Source organism: Falco peregrinus, chromosome 3 (genome assembly GCF_023634155.1).
Source record: "Falco peregrinus isolate bFalPer1 chromosome 3, bFalPer1.pri, whole genome shotgun sequence".
NCBI classification, from domain to species: Eukaryota; Metazoa; Chordata; class Aves; order Falconiformes; family Falconidae; genus Falco; species Falco peregrinus.
Genome location: NC_073723.1, coordinates 118,731,362 through 118,746,430, shown reverse-complemented (window position 1 = coordinate 118,746,430; position 15,069 = coordinate 118,731,362). Strand labels below are relative to the sequence as shown.

At 43.2% G+C, this 15,069-nt stretch overlaps 1 protein-coding gene across 1 annotated transcript in view; it reads right to left on the bottom strand.

Annotated features, from left to right (window-relative positions):
- Nucleotides 1-4,691, bottom strand: part of ZMYM4 (zinc finger MYM-type containing 4) — a 43,802-nt gene extending 39,111 nt beyond the window's left edge. The window contains exon 1 of the mRNA XM_055800111.1: nucleotides 4,385-4,691. Coding sequence (XP_055656086.1) covers nucleotides 4,385-4,426 — 42 coding nt within the window. The 5' untranslated portion in view covers nucleotides 4,427-4,691. The remainder of the gene's footprint in view (nucleotides 1-4,384) is intronic.
- Between the last annotated feature and the right edge of the window lie 10,378 nt (nucleotides 4,692-15,069).

Here is a 15,069-nt window from a genome sequence, read left to right as displayed (position 1 = left end):
ACTTTTAAAATTAAACAGATCTAAAGCAGAGAGCAAATATGGTAACCAAAGCTAAATACATTACCACCATTCTTCAGCCAGTATTTACAGAAAGGACAGAATACATCATGCAATTTTTTGATCAGTTCCATCTCAGTAAAGCACAGCTACAGTCTTTTAAACTTTCTCTTGCCCTTGAAATTTCTGAGTAGAACTTCCAAAGAACCAAAGAAAAAGAGTAAGGTAATACACACCATCTACTCTAGGTCATGAGGTTAGCACCGATCTGCAGCCTGCTCGACACTTAAATCGGTCTCCCTTTTCCTGATATGGTTCAAGAGCAGCTCGTGATAGCAGATTTCAATCTCTTTCAAACTCAGATGTCACATGGGTTTTGCTTCAGCCTGGTATGAGCTTCTAGAAATAAAGTAACTGCTCCTGGGATCAGCAACATCCAAGGATTAGTTTATCATGGCCTCACACCTAGAGCATTCATGAAGCACTCTACTGATCCCTTCCAATAACAGAGTTCACTTTATCCTGAAGTTATTTTCCCAGATTGACTCTTGCTCACTCTCTTTTTTATCTTTCCACTGGACAACTAATTAAAACCCCCAACCTTGCGGGTGTACTCTACCCATCTCCCTCTTTTGCCCCTGCAGAAACACTTTTTTTTTTTCTATCAAAGAGCGTAAAGCAGAATACAGGCTAAGATGACAGACACTGAGAGCACACACGATTCTGCTAACACGCCCTTGATGAAATATTCTCTGCTGGAGAAGCTTTAATTTGAAGAGTTTAGATGATCATAGAGAGTAAGTGTTAAGAGCAAAAGCAGGAGTGAAGTACAAGAGCATTGCTTTTATGCTGTTATGGCACTTATAAAATGGATGATGGAAATCATCTGAACAGAGTCAGTCACTGACACAAAGCCTTGAAGAAAGTTCACTAGATAAAGCTTGCTACAAGACTCATTTAAGGAAAGGCCAATGTGAATTGGAATGTCTGGAAGGAATAATGGGGATACAACAGTCATTAAATGAGAGAAAAGTTGAGATAACCACTTCAAGGATGTTGGGAGTGATTTCAGAATTAATTGTCACTATCCTAATCACACAAGGGGCCTTGAAGTAAGCATAAAGAGCTTACTTAACTTTCCCGTATTTTATACAACGTGAAAAGTCCTAATGCAAAAGACTGAGATCCATTATGCTTATTTTTAGAATTCAGAAGGTGAATTCAAAGATTATAACATCAAAGCATCCTTTGAGGGATGCACAAGCCTTTGCAGAGAAATGTTTTCATTGTCTTTGTACCATTCAAGAGGAGTTCAGTAACAAAACTTTCTAAATGTGATGACCTCCTTCAATGTTTACTTAAAGCCATGCAAAATTAAAAATCTTTTGCAACTGTTTTGTTGATGTAGACACTCAGGTGTTCACCTATTCACACCAAATTATTTTCCAAAAGCCCAAGTCTCAAATTTCAGTAGTTAACACTGTACAGCTCCAATTGTTCTGTCTAGTTCAATGGGTTGACAGAGTATTGTAAATAAATGATCAACCTATTCAAAATAGAAACTGTTCAAAACAATGATATTATACACAAAGTCAATTTGCCACAAATATTTTTATAAGCTAAATAAAAAACCATACAAGCATACACCTTTCAAGTTTATATTTATATTATTTAATAAGGATGAAAAGTTGAATATGTTGATATATTTTCCTCAGAAAATACACGTTTTGATTTTGGACAGAAATTAACCACCTCTAAAATAAGAACTTAGCCATAAAAACTTTGCAGATACTATTAAAAAAATCAAAGTTAGACAAACTTCTATGTTAATCTTACACTGGCAAAACCTTTCTTTTTTAGTTTGTTGCTCATTACTATGGATTGAGCTAAAAGATGACAATTGCTTATCAATGGGATTCGAAAACTGTCAGTTTCAGTATATATGCTTCTGGAATTGCAGAATTTGCAAAATATTTTAATATTGAAAAGAAAAATTCTGAATATACCAGCACTTCCGAAGTTCCCCTCTGAAAGAATCATTAAATTAGTCTTTTTTCCTATATGAAGGAAAAGAATTTTTTATAAGAAATGCTCATTATTCCTTAGGCACAGGATTTGGAGAAGTCCATCATCATGTTCTCCTGTAGAATGGGAACTAGTCCACTAAGAGGAAGAGAAACGGAACATGCAGATCTTGCAAGACTTCGTTAATTATGGCTTTAATGGAAGATCCAAGTATGCTGTATTTATGGTATGCTAATCTCATTCTTTCCAGGTTCCATCATTCCTTCAAGCAACCAGGAGGGATTCACTTCTCCTCATGTTCCTCAAGAACATCTTGGTGCATAAACTGGTTTTGAGATGGGGAGGGAGATGAGGAAATTCACCTCCCTGACTCGGAAAATTACAAACTGATAGAACGCAGTGCACTGGTGCTACTATTTATTTTTAAAAATCTCACTGGAGCCTTTCTGGCACAATTAAGATTAACCGATTAACCTGTCAGACTTGGGACCAGGAAGGTATTTTCCTTCAAGCTGGATTGGGCAAGTTGTGTTTCCTCTTTCCTTACTTACTTGTCTGGGGCAACTCCACTTTTCAGGACCATCCCGAAACTTTACCGAACAAGTTCTCTGCTACTGCAGGAGCAGAGAACATTATCAATGCCAACAGCACAAAAGGCTTTCCATAATGTACAGGGACAAGTGGAGCAATAATTGATGGAGACTTCTTGACTTACCACCTAGTGGATAACTGGCCAACCAATAGAGAAGTAATTTTTCCTAAGACCAATGAAGATGATACTAACTTGATGATACTTTCTTATTCCTTAGCAGATAATTGGCAAGCTTGAGAGGAAAAAGAGCAGTCTTCCTTTTTTTTGTGCTGGTAATGCCAGGTAACTTGACAGATGAATTGAGCGTATCAAGGCAACGAGCATGAGGAGACCACTAGACACCATGCACAACCTCTCTGAGCAACCTGTTCCAATACTTGACTATCCTCATGGTGTAAAAGTCTTTCCCTATGTCCACTAACATTCAATGACTAGGAATGAAGTTTAAGATTCCTTAAGTTATCGTCCTACATGTAGCCACTTCCCTTTAAACTTTTTGCAGACAGCCAAAATCTCGATTCCCCCAAAAGACTTAAACATTTATGTAATATCTGTGAGCAATTTCGCAAAATTGTTTGAGTTTGCTCGTAAATAAGTACAAGTGTCTGAAAGATACGGGTCTGAGTCAATTCAGTGACGATGGTCTTTTCTGTAACTGCAGAGTAGCCAAACAATGTCTGCGCAACTCCTCCAATTAGACCCTGGAAGGTCAACTGCTCTGTTTAGCAGCAATTAATTTCACCACAGTCACAAGTTTCACGTTCCCTGAAATAAATTCAGCAAATTAAACTTCTCCCACATACAGGAAAGGAAAACCTGAGCTACTGTCCTCATCTTTCTCAAGGCTGGAGAATGGGAAAACTTCTTCATCTTTGGGAAAAGGGAACTGGACAGCTCCGTGTCTTGCAGCGGACTATGGACTCTTCCACGCAACCACAAATATGACTTGATCTCATTGCGATCGGAAAGCTTTCCAGCAAAAGTTACACACATGCAGGAAAGAGGACTTGACTTGTTGCAAGATTATTTTGAGCGTAAAAGTTAGCCTCCCTCAGTTACTTCACAGACTACAAGGTGTGGGCCACAAAGAACCTTCCTTTTGGTTAAAAGACAATTTCTTCAAGTAGATGAGTGTGCCTACTGCACTTACAGACCAAGCTGTGGCAACGAAGGACTGAGCCTCAGGATTTGTGTGGTTAATGGTACTCAAACAACGGTTACAGCCCTGGTACCTAACAACGGGATGAAACTGCCATCTTGACTCACTATGGCTTGACATGGACAATTGAAACAAATTTCAGAAGAGCAGCAAGAACGCCGTGTTTTAAACAAGGAGACAGCCAGTGATGATGGATCCTAGTTAGCTGTAAGTTTATTTTGTCAGTGACGCCAAGACGCTTCTGAAAATGATGTCTGGACGCTCTCCTTAAGAAGAGCTAAGCGAACACTAAGGAACCTTTGAGAGGCAGCGTGGCTCAGGCCGGACGGGACAGCGCTGCTGGCCGGCCTGGGGCGAGCAGGCAGCTGCGACGCGGGCCCGGGCTGGAGGGGTCCCCGCACGCCAGGTCCGGCCGCTCGGCGGCCGCCGGCCCCCCCCCGGCCCGGCGGGGCCGCCTGTCAGGGCCCTGGACAGCGGCGGGGGCCGCGGCGCCTCGCACGCCGCATCCCCGCGGGCCGGCGATGCCCCGCCGCCCGGGCCGCGGCCCCCTCCCGCCCTGACCCCGCCCCCTGACCCCTCCCCTTTGACTTCCCCTCGCGCCCCCCACTCACCCTGGCACGGGGGCCAGGCCCCTCCTCCTTGGCCTCCGCCATGTTGCGCCCCCCCTCAGCTGTCCCAGCCCGGGGCTAGGGGCCGGGGGTCACTCCCTCTCAGCCTTCTCCCCCCTTCGGGGGGCGCCGGGGGGACGCTCGGCGGGGTGCCTGGGCCGGCCCCGCGCCGTGCTGCGGTAGGAGGGGGCTGGCGCGGGGGTCCGGCGGCTCCCTCAGGGCGGCGGGGGGGCCGGACCCGCCAGGCCGCGAGCCCTCTTAAAGCTGCAACGACAAGCCCAGCGCGGGGCCGCAGCGCGCATGCGCCACGCGCCTGCGCCCGGCCGCGTGTCCCCGCCCCCCGCCCCCCCCCACCCCGCGCAGGCGCGCGGCCGCCTCCTCAGGGCCGGGCTGGGTGGCTGCCCCAGGGTGCTGGGCCCCGCGGGGGGCCGCGGGCCAGCCCAGCACCCCCCACCTTGGGCGGGCTCGGGGTGGCAAGCGCCAGGCTCGCCCCAGGTCCTGGTGGGCCTCGACTGGCCCTATGGTGGCTACAGAGGGCTGTGACCTCGTGGCATGGCCGCCAGGCCTGGTCTGTGGTGGTGCGCGGTGGCGGTGAGGTGTCGTGGCACCGAGGGCAGGCCACGCCTCGCCCTGCCGCACCTCACATGCCACCAGGCCGAGGTGCTCAGGCGTGGCTGGCCATCACACGGTGCCCCCGCGCAGCACCCAACTCATGGTGTCACACCTCTGTGGCGCAATGCAATGTGCATGCTGCGGCCTGGCATCCCGCTCACCCCCAGGGTGCCCAGCCTTGTACCCAACATCAGCGGTGAGGCGGCCTTGGGGGATGGACCCAGTGGTGCGGGGCAGACCTGGATTGTTGCGACTTCCCTTCAGGAATGCTCCAGAAGTTGACACGTTGGACTTGCAGCTTTCCTGTTGGAGAGGGTATGTATTTGTTTATTCAACAGGATGCTCAACACAGCACAAACCATAATTGAACAAAGTAATTGCGTTCCAAACCCAAAGCATTGAAAGATTTTAACACCTGTTTCAGCCCAAGTCCGTTCACTTTTAATTTTGTGCTGCCGTGGAGCCTAGAAGTGCTTCCTTCCTGTGCTGAACGTACTGCACAGTGGTTTTGAAGAGGGCATGAAGTTTGGTTGTTCCCTTTATTAGACATTTGGGTTGTTCCCTTTATTAGAATCAGCCTGAGAATATAAACCAGTCTGGGTATTTTTTTGTTGTGCCTCCATGGCATCACTCATGAACGAACCATTATGTAATTTTTAGTTAATTTAACATTTGTTGGTACAACTGTAAAACATCCGTGGTTTTAATGTTGGAATGGATGGTTTATATTTGACCACATTTTTCCTCATCTGGTGTTGATCAAAAGTTCATATAAGGGTTGTTTCTACAGACTGTGAGGACTTAATCCCATGAAGATTTGCATATCTGTTTAACCTGAAATACCTGAGAGGTCACATTTCAGTTGCAAAAATCAGCATAACCTTTCAAGGTTAAAACCTAAATATTTAAAGCTTTGTAATGTTGACTTTCATTTTCATGCTTTCCAATATTTAAGACGCTCAAAATGTTAGCAAGGCATAGGCCTCTTAAGAAAGAATTTGAAACTATGTGTAAGATACAGATTGTTGTCTTTTTTGTTGTGAACAATGTCAAACATCACCAGCACCCACAAGCAGTTGATGAGAACAATGTGTTCCCTTCTCCTTACTACTTAAATAATCTTAACTGCTAATTAAAACTTTGTCTTTAAGAGAAATCTCCCCTTCCTAGGTTTATCTGATTTGCACAATTAAAGGATGTTATTAAGCAGCAGCTGCATTTCAATGGTGAATGAAGTGATCCTTACATAAACACTGTCCTTCATCTGGCCTAAAATGCTAGATACATAATACTGGGATTCATTTAGGAAATCCTGTCAAGCCTCTCTTTAGAAATTACTGCATTCCAAGGACAGTGAAATAATTAATGTAATAATTTAATAAGTTATGAATAATGCTTCTCACTTATGCAATAATCCTCATCCTCAAGTATAAAATAATTCTAGTTGATGAGTCATGCGGTGAAATTTCTTAAAGAATTTGGGATTTTTTTATGACAAAAGATGCTATATGTAAACTGCGAGCTTGATGTGAAACTTAATAATTATTCAAAAATTACTTTTATCCATAGATAGCTACAGATGAAGAGAATTAATATTTTAATCTTTTTAAATGGGCCCAAAATATAGTAACCGTAAAATATTTAAATATGACTTAATGTCTGTATCGGTTTTTGAATAGCTAGAAATTCTAATGTAGTCTAAATATAGGGCTGCCACATGTCAAGGTTGCCTCAGACATGTCCACTCGTGCCTTGAGCAGATGGCATGACGTGTGGATGTTGTGCATAAAAGGCCACTGTGCGCACACAGATTCTCCAGAAGCATGTGTGTAACAGCACAGATGTGCTGTACATGTGCAGATCATCTGAACATTCTGAATGGGATTTTCTGGGAAGGTAGAAAATACAAAGAAAGAAAAAAAGTCAATAAAGTCAATAGCCCTCTTAGAATATAAATATTTATACATTATCTAAACAATTCATAACAATGTTGAGAAATCCAATTATTCAGAAGTCAGGAGGAAGACTGTAAAAGATGAGGCTGGTTTATGAATTAAGATCTTAAGGATAGCAAAGTTGCTTTTTCTTTTTGACCTTGGGCTTCTGAGGCATTATAGTGCATTGCTTTCACATTTTCAGGCTGAAGTTTAGAAAGTGTGTGTGGGTCGAGTTGTCTGTTTTAATTAAACCTATATTTTCATGTAATCACAACTCCAAATGCTCAGACATTCAGAATAACTTAAAAATTCCAGTAGCGTCACAAGACTCGAAAAAGCTGTTATAACTTCTTGGGGCTACATTGTAAATCTCCATAGTATTTTATAAAATGAAAATTTAATATAACTTGTTCAAGCATGCTAACGGGAATGAACATCTTTATTTCATTCCATGGTTCTCATAAGTAAATTAGGGAGTTGATGGAAATATTTGAACTTTCAACATGCATCTGAAAATGCTTTTAGACCAGTAAAAAAAATATTTCGTTAGAAATAGATCCTGTCATTAAAATAGACCATAATACAACCATATGCTGTTGAAATTTATGTCTGATGGAAGGTTTGCTTGAGCTGATACTGTGGATAGATGAGAGGGTGACAGTAAGCATGGACCATTTAAAACTAGATCAACCCTGGTGTATTCTGCAGACATCTCTCAGCTCGTTCCCTGAATAGGGCATTTGAACTAGAGCAGGATGTTTTCCAGCTTGTTCAGACCTGACTTGCTTTCGACTCTGAATGAACTGTATATGTACTAATGTGGCTAAAAAAGACACTGTATAATATGTAGATAATGTGGTGATAACTAGTGCAGAACAGACCTAGATAAACGCCTGGATAAGGCAGGGAAAAGATAAGATTGTTCCACAGTATTGTTTTTGAATTGCTTTTTAATTTACCCCTGGAGTGCCTGTATTATAATCTGCTGCACAATTCTGCATGAGACTATTCGTCTTTAAAACAGTGACATTTAAAAAAGAAACCATGAAACTCCTTTCACATGCAGGCTGCAGTTCAATGAACTGGATGAATGATCTTTCCCCATACCCACGGGCATGCACAGCTGAATATAGATCACCCAGAAAACCTGCCAGCTGTACATATTGAGATCTAAGCACTCCTTCCTCTGTTCCAGCTCAGGTTCTCTTCAGAGAATTGCGGTTGCAGGTGCTTACAGTAGTGCTGTGTACTTTCAGGCCAAACACAAATTAATAACAATGAATGATCCTGTTTTCAATGAGCTCAATGAGCGTCCAAATAGGACAGACTTTGTGAGGTGGGCTTAGAAACACGGCTGTTGCGTATGTTGTACCTGCATCTGGGGTCCAAGGAGAAGCTGAGAAGAACAATGTAGGATGTCCTGTATAAAAAGATGGGACTGCAGAGTCAGCAAAGCCTTACCTCACCGAACTCCTAGGACACTGCATTAGGAAAGGTTGAACCAGTGTAGGTCAGACCAGTATAGCTATACTGGCAAGTCACTCCTGTACAAACAAGCTTTGCGCCACTTAGAACGTGCTAACGCCAATGGAGTCTTCTGAGCAAAACCCCAGAGATTCTTTCAGGTTGTACTCAATCCCTCTGCAAATACCACCTTTTGCCAGGATGGAGATGGTGTTTGGCCTCCCATGGACACTGTGACACAAGGACAAGCATCTAGTCCAGCCAACGAGCACGAGACTTGTTAAGAGCAGCATATGCACCCGTTCACTTGGCACGTGATACCAGGGATGGACCCAGCACAGTGCTGTGCGGTTGTGGCATAGGATGGCCTGAGAGCAGGGACAGACTGATGAGAAAACTGAGGAAACGGAACTTGGAGAATTGAGGGAACATGAAAGATGAAGGAAAGGAAGGCTTGGAGCTGAAATGTGGTGCTTTGGGCACTTCTGTGCTGCTTTGGGCACTTCTTTGTCCCGGTCATTGTAGGGGACTGGGACTGGATGTGACGAGAGGCCAATTCTGCATCAGGTGTGGAGAGATGCACTGGGCTCATGGCAGCAGGAGCTACAGCCTCCCTCAGTCCCAGCCCACAGCACATCTGGCTTGGGTGCGGTACACAGAGAAGACTCTGTTTAAAGCTTAGAGGAGGCTTTGTTGGGGAATGAGGTTGAGTCTGGTCTAGGCAAGACAAACTGGAGCCTGGCATCTTTATTTCCTGCTCTCTGTACTGGCCCCTTGAACCCAGAGGCACCTTCCCAGCCAAGTAGTAGTGACAACGCCGGAGATGAGCAGCCAGCAGCTTTTTTTGTCCCAGACATGGGCAGAACTGCCAAAAGCTCTTAGTTCTTAGTGGCCCTGTACTGCAGACACTTCCAAGGCAGGGCTGGAATGACGTAAGCAAAAGCCATGAATGTTTCAGTGGAAAAACAACTGGTAGTGGAGTCTCTCCTTGGTGCCTGAGCAGGCTCGGGGCGGGGGGGGGGGGGGGGGGGGGGGGGCAGGCAGTCCCAGCGAGGTAGGTTTGTCTCCCAGCTCTGGAGCTGCTCTGGCTTTGTCCCCCAGCACATGCTGGCTGGCTCGCCAGGCAGGATTTGCATTTCTCTGGCACTGGTGATGTCAGGGACCTGCCTCTGCGAGATCCCCCGGGGCGGTGAGGACAAAGGGGAGCAGGCGGCTTGGAAACCACACAGATCAAGGAAAGAGAAAAGCCAAGTTTAAAAGCAATGCATTCAGCGTGCTTAGTCATAGATACACAAATGCAGAAGGGCTGGCAGGGGCCTATTTTCATCCTGAAACACCCCCTCACGTCCCAGACTTGCCGGGCTGTGTTTGCTGTAGAGATAACGTCCCCTTCCCCCAATACTCACAGATTACTGAAGAAGCAGCCGTTGCAAAAGGGGGGGAAAAAATAGCAGTTGCCTTGCTCTGCCTGCAGGAGAAATGTCAGGAAGTGTCTGGTGGTGGGTGGGATGAAAGGAGGAAGCTGAACTCTAAAGAGAATATTCTAGCTCTGCTCGTGCTAACAAATGCCCCTCTGTATTTTGCTTGATAAGAACATCCAGGAGCGGGTCATCTTGTGTGCAGGCAGGACGAGAGCGGAGTAGTCACATCTGAGGCATTTATTTGTACACGCTGCATTATCCAGAGCCCTCCATGAACTGGAGGGTGAAAAGATGTAAACAGCTAGGAAGAAATACAAGCGTCATCCATAATTAATAGTGTCTTTTTGTAATGGGAGTGATCCACTATTAATTATTAAGTTAATTTCTATTTGGATAGATTTGTGGGTGTATATGAAATTTGGACCAGGATTTAAGTTCAGTGCAATCACGCTTTTATTCTAATTACAATCATTATAAATCTATTCTGCATCTTCTTTTAAAGTCTAAATCAGACAGGCTTTTGTTTCCAAACATGCCAGACATAAGTTTTCACACACCAAATATGGCAGTTCTCAGATCCCCAAAGTGAATCTGGTTATAGATACAAAGGAAATTGTTTTCATTCATTGTCACTGTGCAACCCTGTGGAAATGAGAAAATAAGCCCAGAACATAGATAATGGTAAGTACACTGGATTTCTAAAATCACAGAGTCAACAGTGATGAAGGAACTTAATTGCATACATCATGAAATATTTAAACAGACAGTGACCAATGTGTACAAATGCAGATCTATACTTTTACATCTAATTCTGTATTATAAACAGCTGATGCTACTCTGTGTCAGTGACTATCAATCTCTTTTACTCTGTAGCCTTAAAAATTGTCGTATGCCATCCACAAGTCACTGTTTCTTGTAGTGCTTTTGAAGCTTATTTTTTGGTGCTTTATTGTGAAAAGGTCTGTGGTAGAAGCCCAAAACTCAGAGGGAGAAGAGAACCAAATTTCTTATTTAACTATAGCCCATCAGCTAGATATATCCTTGAGACATCGATGCATCTAGTCCATAGCAGATTGCGGCTGGAGGTTAGCATAGAAAGCAAGCAGAAAACTCATCTTTGTTGCAGTTGATATTCTTACATGGTCCTTAACTGTTTTCCAGCTATATTCATGCCTTGCTTGTGCTACCAATAGAGATTTATAGGCAAGTTTTTCTAATGGAGACGAGGCTTTTAGTAACAGAAGTTTTGTACCAGGCTCCTAGCAGATTCTTCTGTCAAGGCACAAGAGAGGAAATAGGAATTTTCTCTTTGCTTTTGTGTCTTTGCTTATTTTTTTTTTCATCAGCTCTTCTTGCTGAAAATCTGAACTCCCACCCTGTGTAAACTTCCTTCCTGTGACATAGCCCTGTGCTTCTTTGATCAGCCCTGGAAGAGTTAGTGTTGGCAACAAGCTGTCATCACTGAGCACCCAGAGAAAAATAGGGTGAGATTAGTAAGACCTCAATGAGCCATTGTTCCAGACAGCTTGCAGGCTCTGCGAGGCTTTGTGATACCATGATGTTTAGAGAGTATTATTTGCCATAATAAGACGCCAAAGCTAATTAAAAAAAAAAAAAAAAGTCAGCTGAGACTTTTGCAAAATCTGAGCTCAAGTTCACAAATTTTGCCTGGGATAGGTCAGATTTATAATCCTCTGTGGAGTCTATTCAACTGTCTGATGCTACAGCAGTATTAATTTTATCTTTGTCTTCTGAGAGTTACTGAAAAATGACATGAATAATCTATGGAGTTGTTTGGCCATTTCTGTTGTTTGGAGACCTGCTCTTGGTTCTTTATTGTAAGTTATGCAGGAGCACCCACTGACAAACTCTGGTTGCTGCTTTCTAACATGATCCTGAATTTCATGCTGTAAGTACATCACTTGTTCCAAATTCAGAATAAAACTGTTTATTTCAATATTTCTGCCATTTTCATGTTATGAAAGAAAGGTTTTCTAGTTTTCTTATGGTTATCTCCTGTATGTTTCCAATGTCTCCCCTTTTGAGTGAGTTTATGCTTTGGAAATAACAGTGGATTAAAAAAAAATACACAGAGAAGACATTGCTGGTCTTTAAATTTTTAGGAAAGTCATGGCAGTCTGATGAAATACAGCATTGTGAATCTACTCACTGTTTCTGCCCCGCTTACATTCTTTGCATAGCCAAACATTAACCAGAACTGCAGCTCAGAGCTGCTGGTATTTTTGCAGAGCTGATGTATCTGTTTTCTGTTGAGCTCTTGTCTCGTCTGTAAGAATGAAGAACAGGATTCTCTTTAACAGCTACCTTCCATTCTTGTCACATATTTATTGTCAGTGACAAAATTTTAAATTCTTTTCATAGAAGGAATGGAAGCTGTTAACTTTAGGGCAGTAGGAAAAAATTTAGTTATGCGTATCTTGTTTCTCTCCACAGCTCAAGGAAATATGTAGATTCATGGCTTTGTTGTACAACTGTGCTAAGTGCTTCTGCAAGCCAGTAAGCATCCTTAACTCCAATTGACTTCATTGGAAACGGAGGGCTCTTGGAGCCTCTTGGAAGACAGACTTGGCATGCTCAAGTGTGCCTTCAGCAGATACACACACTGTGTACAAGCATCATTCTGCCCACTGGCAGAACACAGCTTCTGCTGAGAGAGGAGAAGACAGGTGGCCAGGGGAGGGGAAAAAACAGTTATTCCCATGCTCAAGACACCAGATTCCTCTTCTCGCCTTTCTGTGGGTTGTGTGATCTTGGACAAGTGACAGAACTTTCCAGCCTCAGAGGTCTCTATTTTTAAGCCAGGTTATGAAGTTAAATATGTTAAAGGTAGTGAGGTGGTCAGATACAGTGGCAGTGGGAACTGCATGAGTATGAATGATTACTTGCACTTCTTAGATTATAACAGCGGCATATAACACTTCTCAGGTCATATAAAATAGCAGTGTAAAACATTTCCTTCTTTGGTGCAATGATTCCATGGACTTCTTTTTTCAGGCCCAGTGCTTGTCTTACCTGTCCAGTATCACCAACCACGCCCTCCCTCATGACGACTAGAGCACAAAGCAGTGTCAGAAAAACCACTGAGGAGTAGAGCAGTGTTCTTGGATCTGTGAAGTAGTGCAGAGTATTTGTAAACAGGCTAGAGATTCCACCTGTGGCCTTCCACACCAGCTGCATTGCCCATCACGGGAAGTGTAGAGAGAGGAGGAAAAGGGAAAGGGAAAAGAGGGGACATGACCGCAGAAGTTTGCACTTCCTCACCAGTCTGCTGAATGCTTCTTTCACAGAAAGAAGTCTCTTTTGTGACTTTGATGCTAGTTTGGATTTTGGCAGAGGACTCAAAACTACTGCTACTTAAGACATTTCAAGACCTTAATTTAGTTCAGAGAAATTATAAATGAACTTTAACCCTTCCATGTTGAAAGAATGGTCTCCAGCAGAACTGTGAATGTGTGGTTGTCAGTAGTGTTCAGATAGCAGACCCTCCTTGCACATCCAATATTATCTTTTTTGTAGACTCTTGAGCCTGATTTGGATCTCTTTTGTTCCACGAGGAATCAAGATTATATCCACTGAAATCAATGATGTTACTGTGCAAAGACAATCAACCCCTCCTTTCCTTCTTTCAGTCTCTATAAATTTGCTTGACGTTCACTGTAATCTCTCATATGACCCTGCAATTACTTTCACTCATCTGGGTTAAAAAATGCCCTATGGGCATATTTTTCATGGTATACAAGAAAAACCTCTTGGACAGCAGGCTTAATCCATGCTCAAGGAGGGAGTGAAAACAATGCAGGAGGGAGAGAACTCTCATCGTCAAGTGACACAGGAAAGTTGCTGAGAACTGGTGTGGCTGGGTAGCCGTTACAACAGCTACTAGCCACTCCTTCCGTCCTGCCTCTCAGCTTTATGTACCACATGTTGCTGCAGGCATTTTACTTCCTGCTTTATTCTATAAAAGGTGAAACTATCGTTCATGAGACTGTGTTGAGCCCTGGAATAATGAAACCATTCTGCAGAAACCCCTGCTGTTCCAGACAGGTTTATCCAAGCGCTGCACCACAGACTTGACTAGCAGAAACTGCAGCAGGGTGAGGACGCTACCTTGCACCTTCTGGGTGCCTCACTGCTCTGATCTCCATCCACTCCTCTTGTGCTTCCTGATTTTTAAAATTCCTGAGCATATCTAGTTCTGTGACATACCTGAATTTGTGCCAACAGCCATTAAACTGTTCCCTTGTTGGTCAAAAACGCCCAGGGAATCCCCAGAAAATGGGACACATTTCCTCACAACATTTAATTGCTTCTTTAGTGGTGGTACATGTTACTGTGATTCATGCAGTTTTATTGTTTGTACGTAGGACACTTACCAGAACCTCATGGGGTAATTATTCTTAATTAGGAGGTTGGACACATGCTGCTCTTTCCTCCTGCAATCTGCAATTAATAATATAGAGATAATGCAGATTTCTTCTTGTCAGTCTTTTGTTTATGTTTGTAGGAGGAGGGAACAGTTTGGGGAAAAAATTATCTAAATCAACCACCTGCTGAGATCCATGCCTTTCTTACCTGAAGATTACCCTGTGCTAGATGGCAGCTGAAACATTCATAACTGCAGACACCTCACTGTCAGCCTAATTCCTCTTTCATATATTCCTCTAAGGCCTGCTACGGGTCTTTTTCTCCTCAGTCATGGACCACTTCTTACCATGGCTTAATTAACTTTTGTAAATCAGTTGTACAGTATGAAAAAAATCTTTAGAAATAGTAACATTGGTGTTATAAGTATTAACATTTTGAGTGAGGGAAGGGTCTCAAGTTCTCCCTCCTTTTTTGCTTCTCCCAGCAGCCCTTATTAAACTAAACTAATGTATGTATGCATGAAACATCCAAATAACTAGTTTAATATGAAGCATGGAGAAATACTACAGAACCACTTCAAATGTTACCGCAGTAGTCATAAAATGAGTTTCCAGTCTCAGACACAATGTTTATTTAGAGTGGAACATACTGGGGAGAAAATCTCAAGCTTTCTTCTGCGTGTTTGTTTTTGTATGAAAACAGCAAGCTGCCTAGTGCGAATATTTACAAAATAGGTGATTGTTACCAGAGGTCATTTTTCTTTCAAGTCCTTTTAGCGACATCAATGTTTCTTTGATTTCAAACCCAGGGTAAATATCCATACTGCAGTTACAAAACATGTAATCATATCCTAGCCTCTACCAGATAT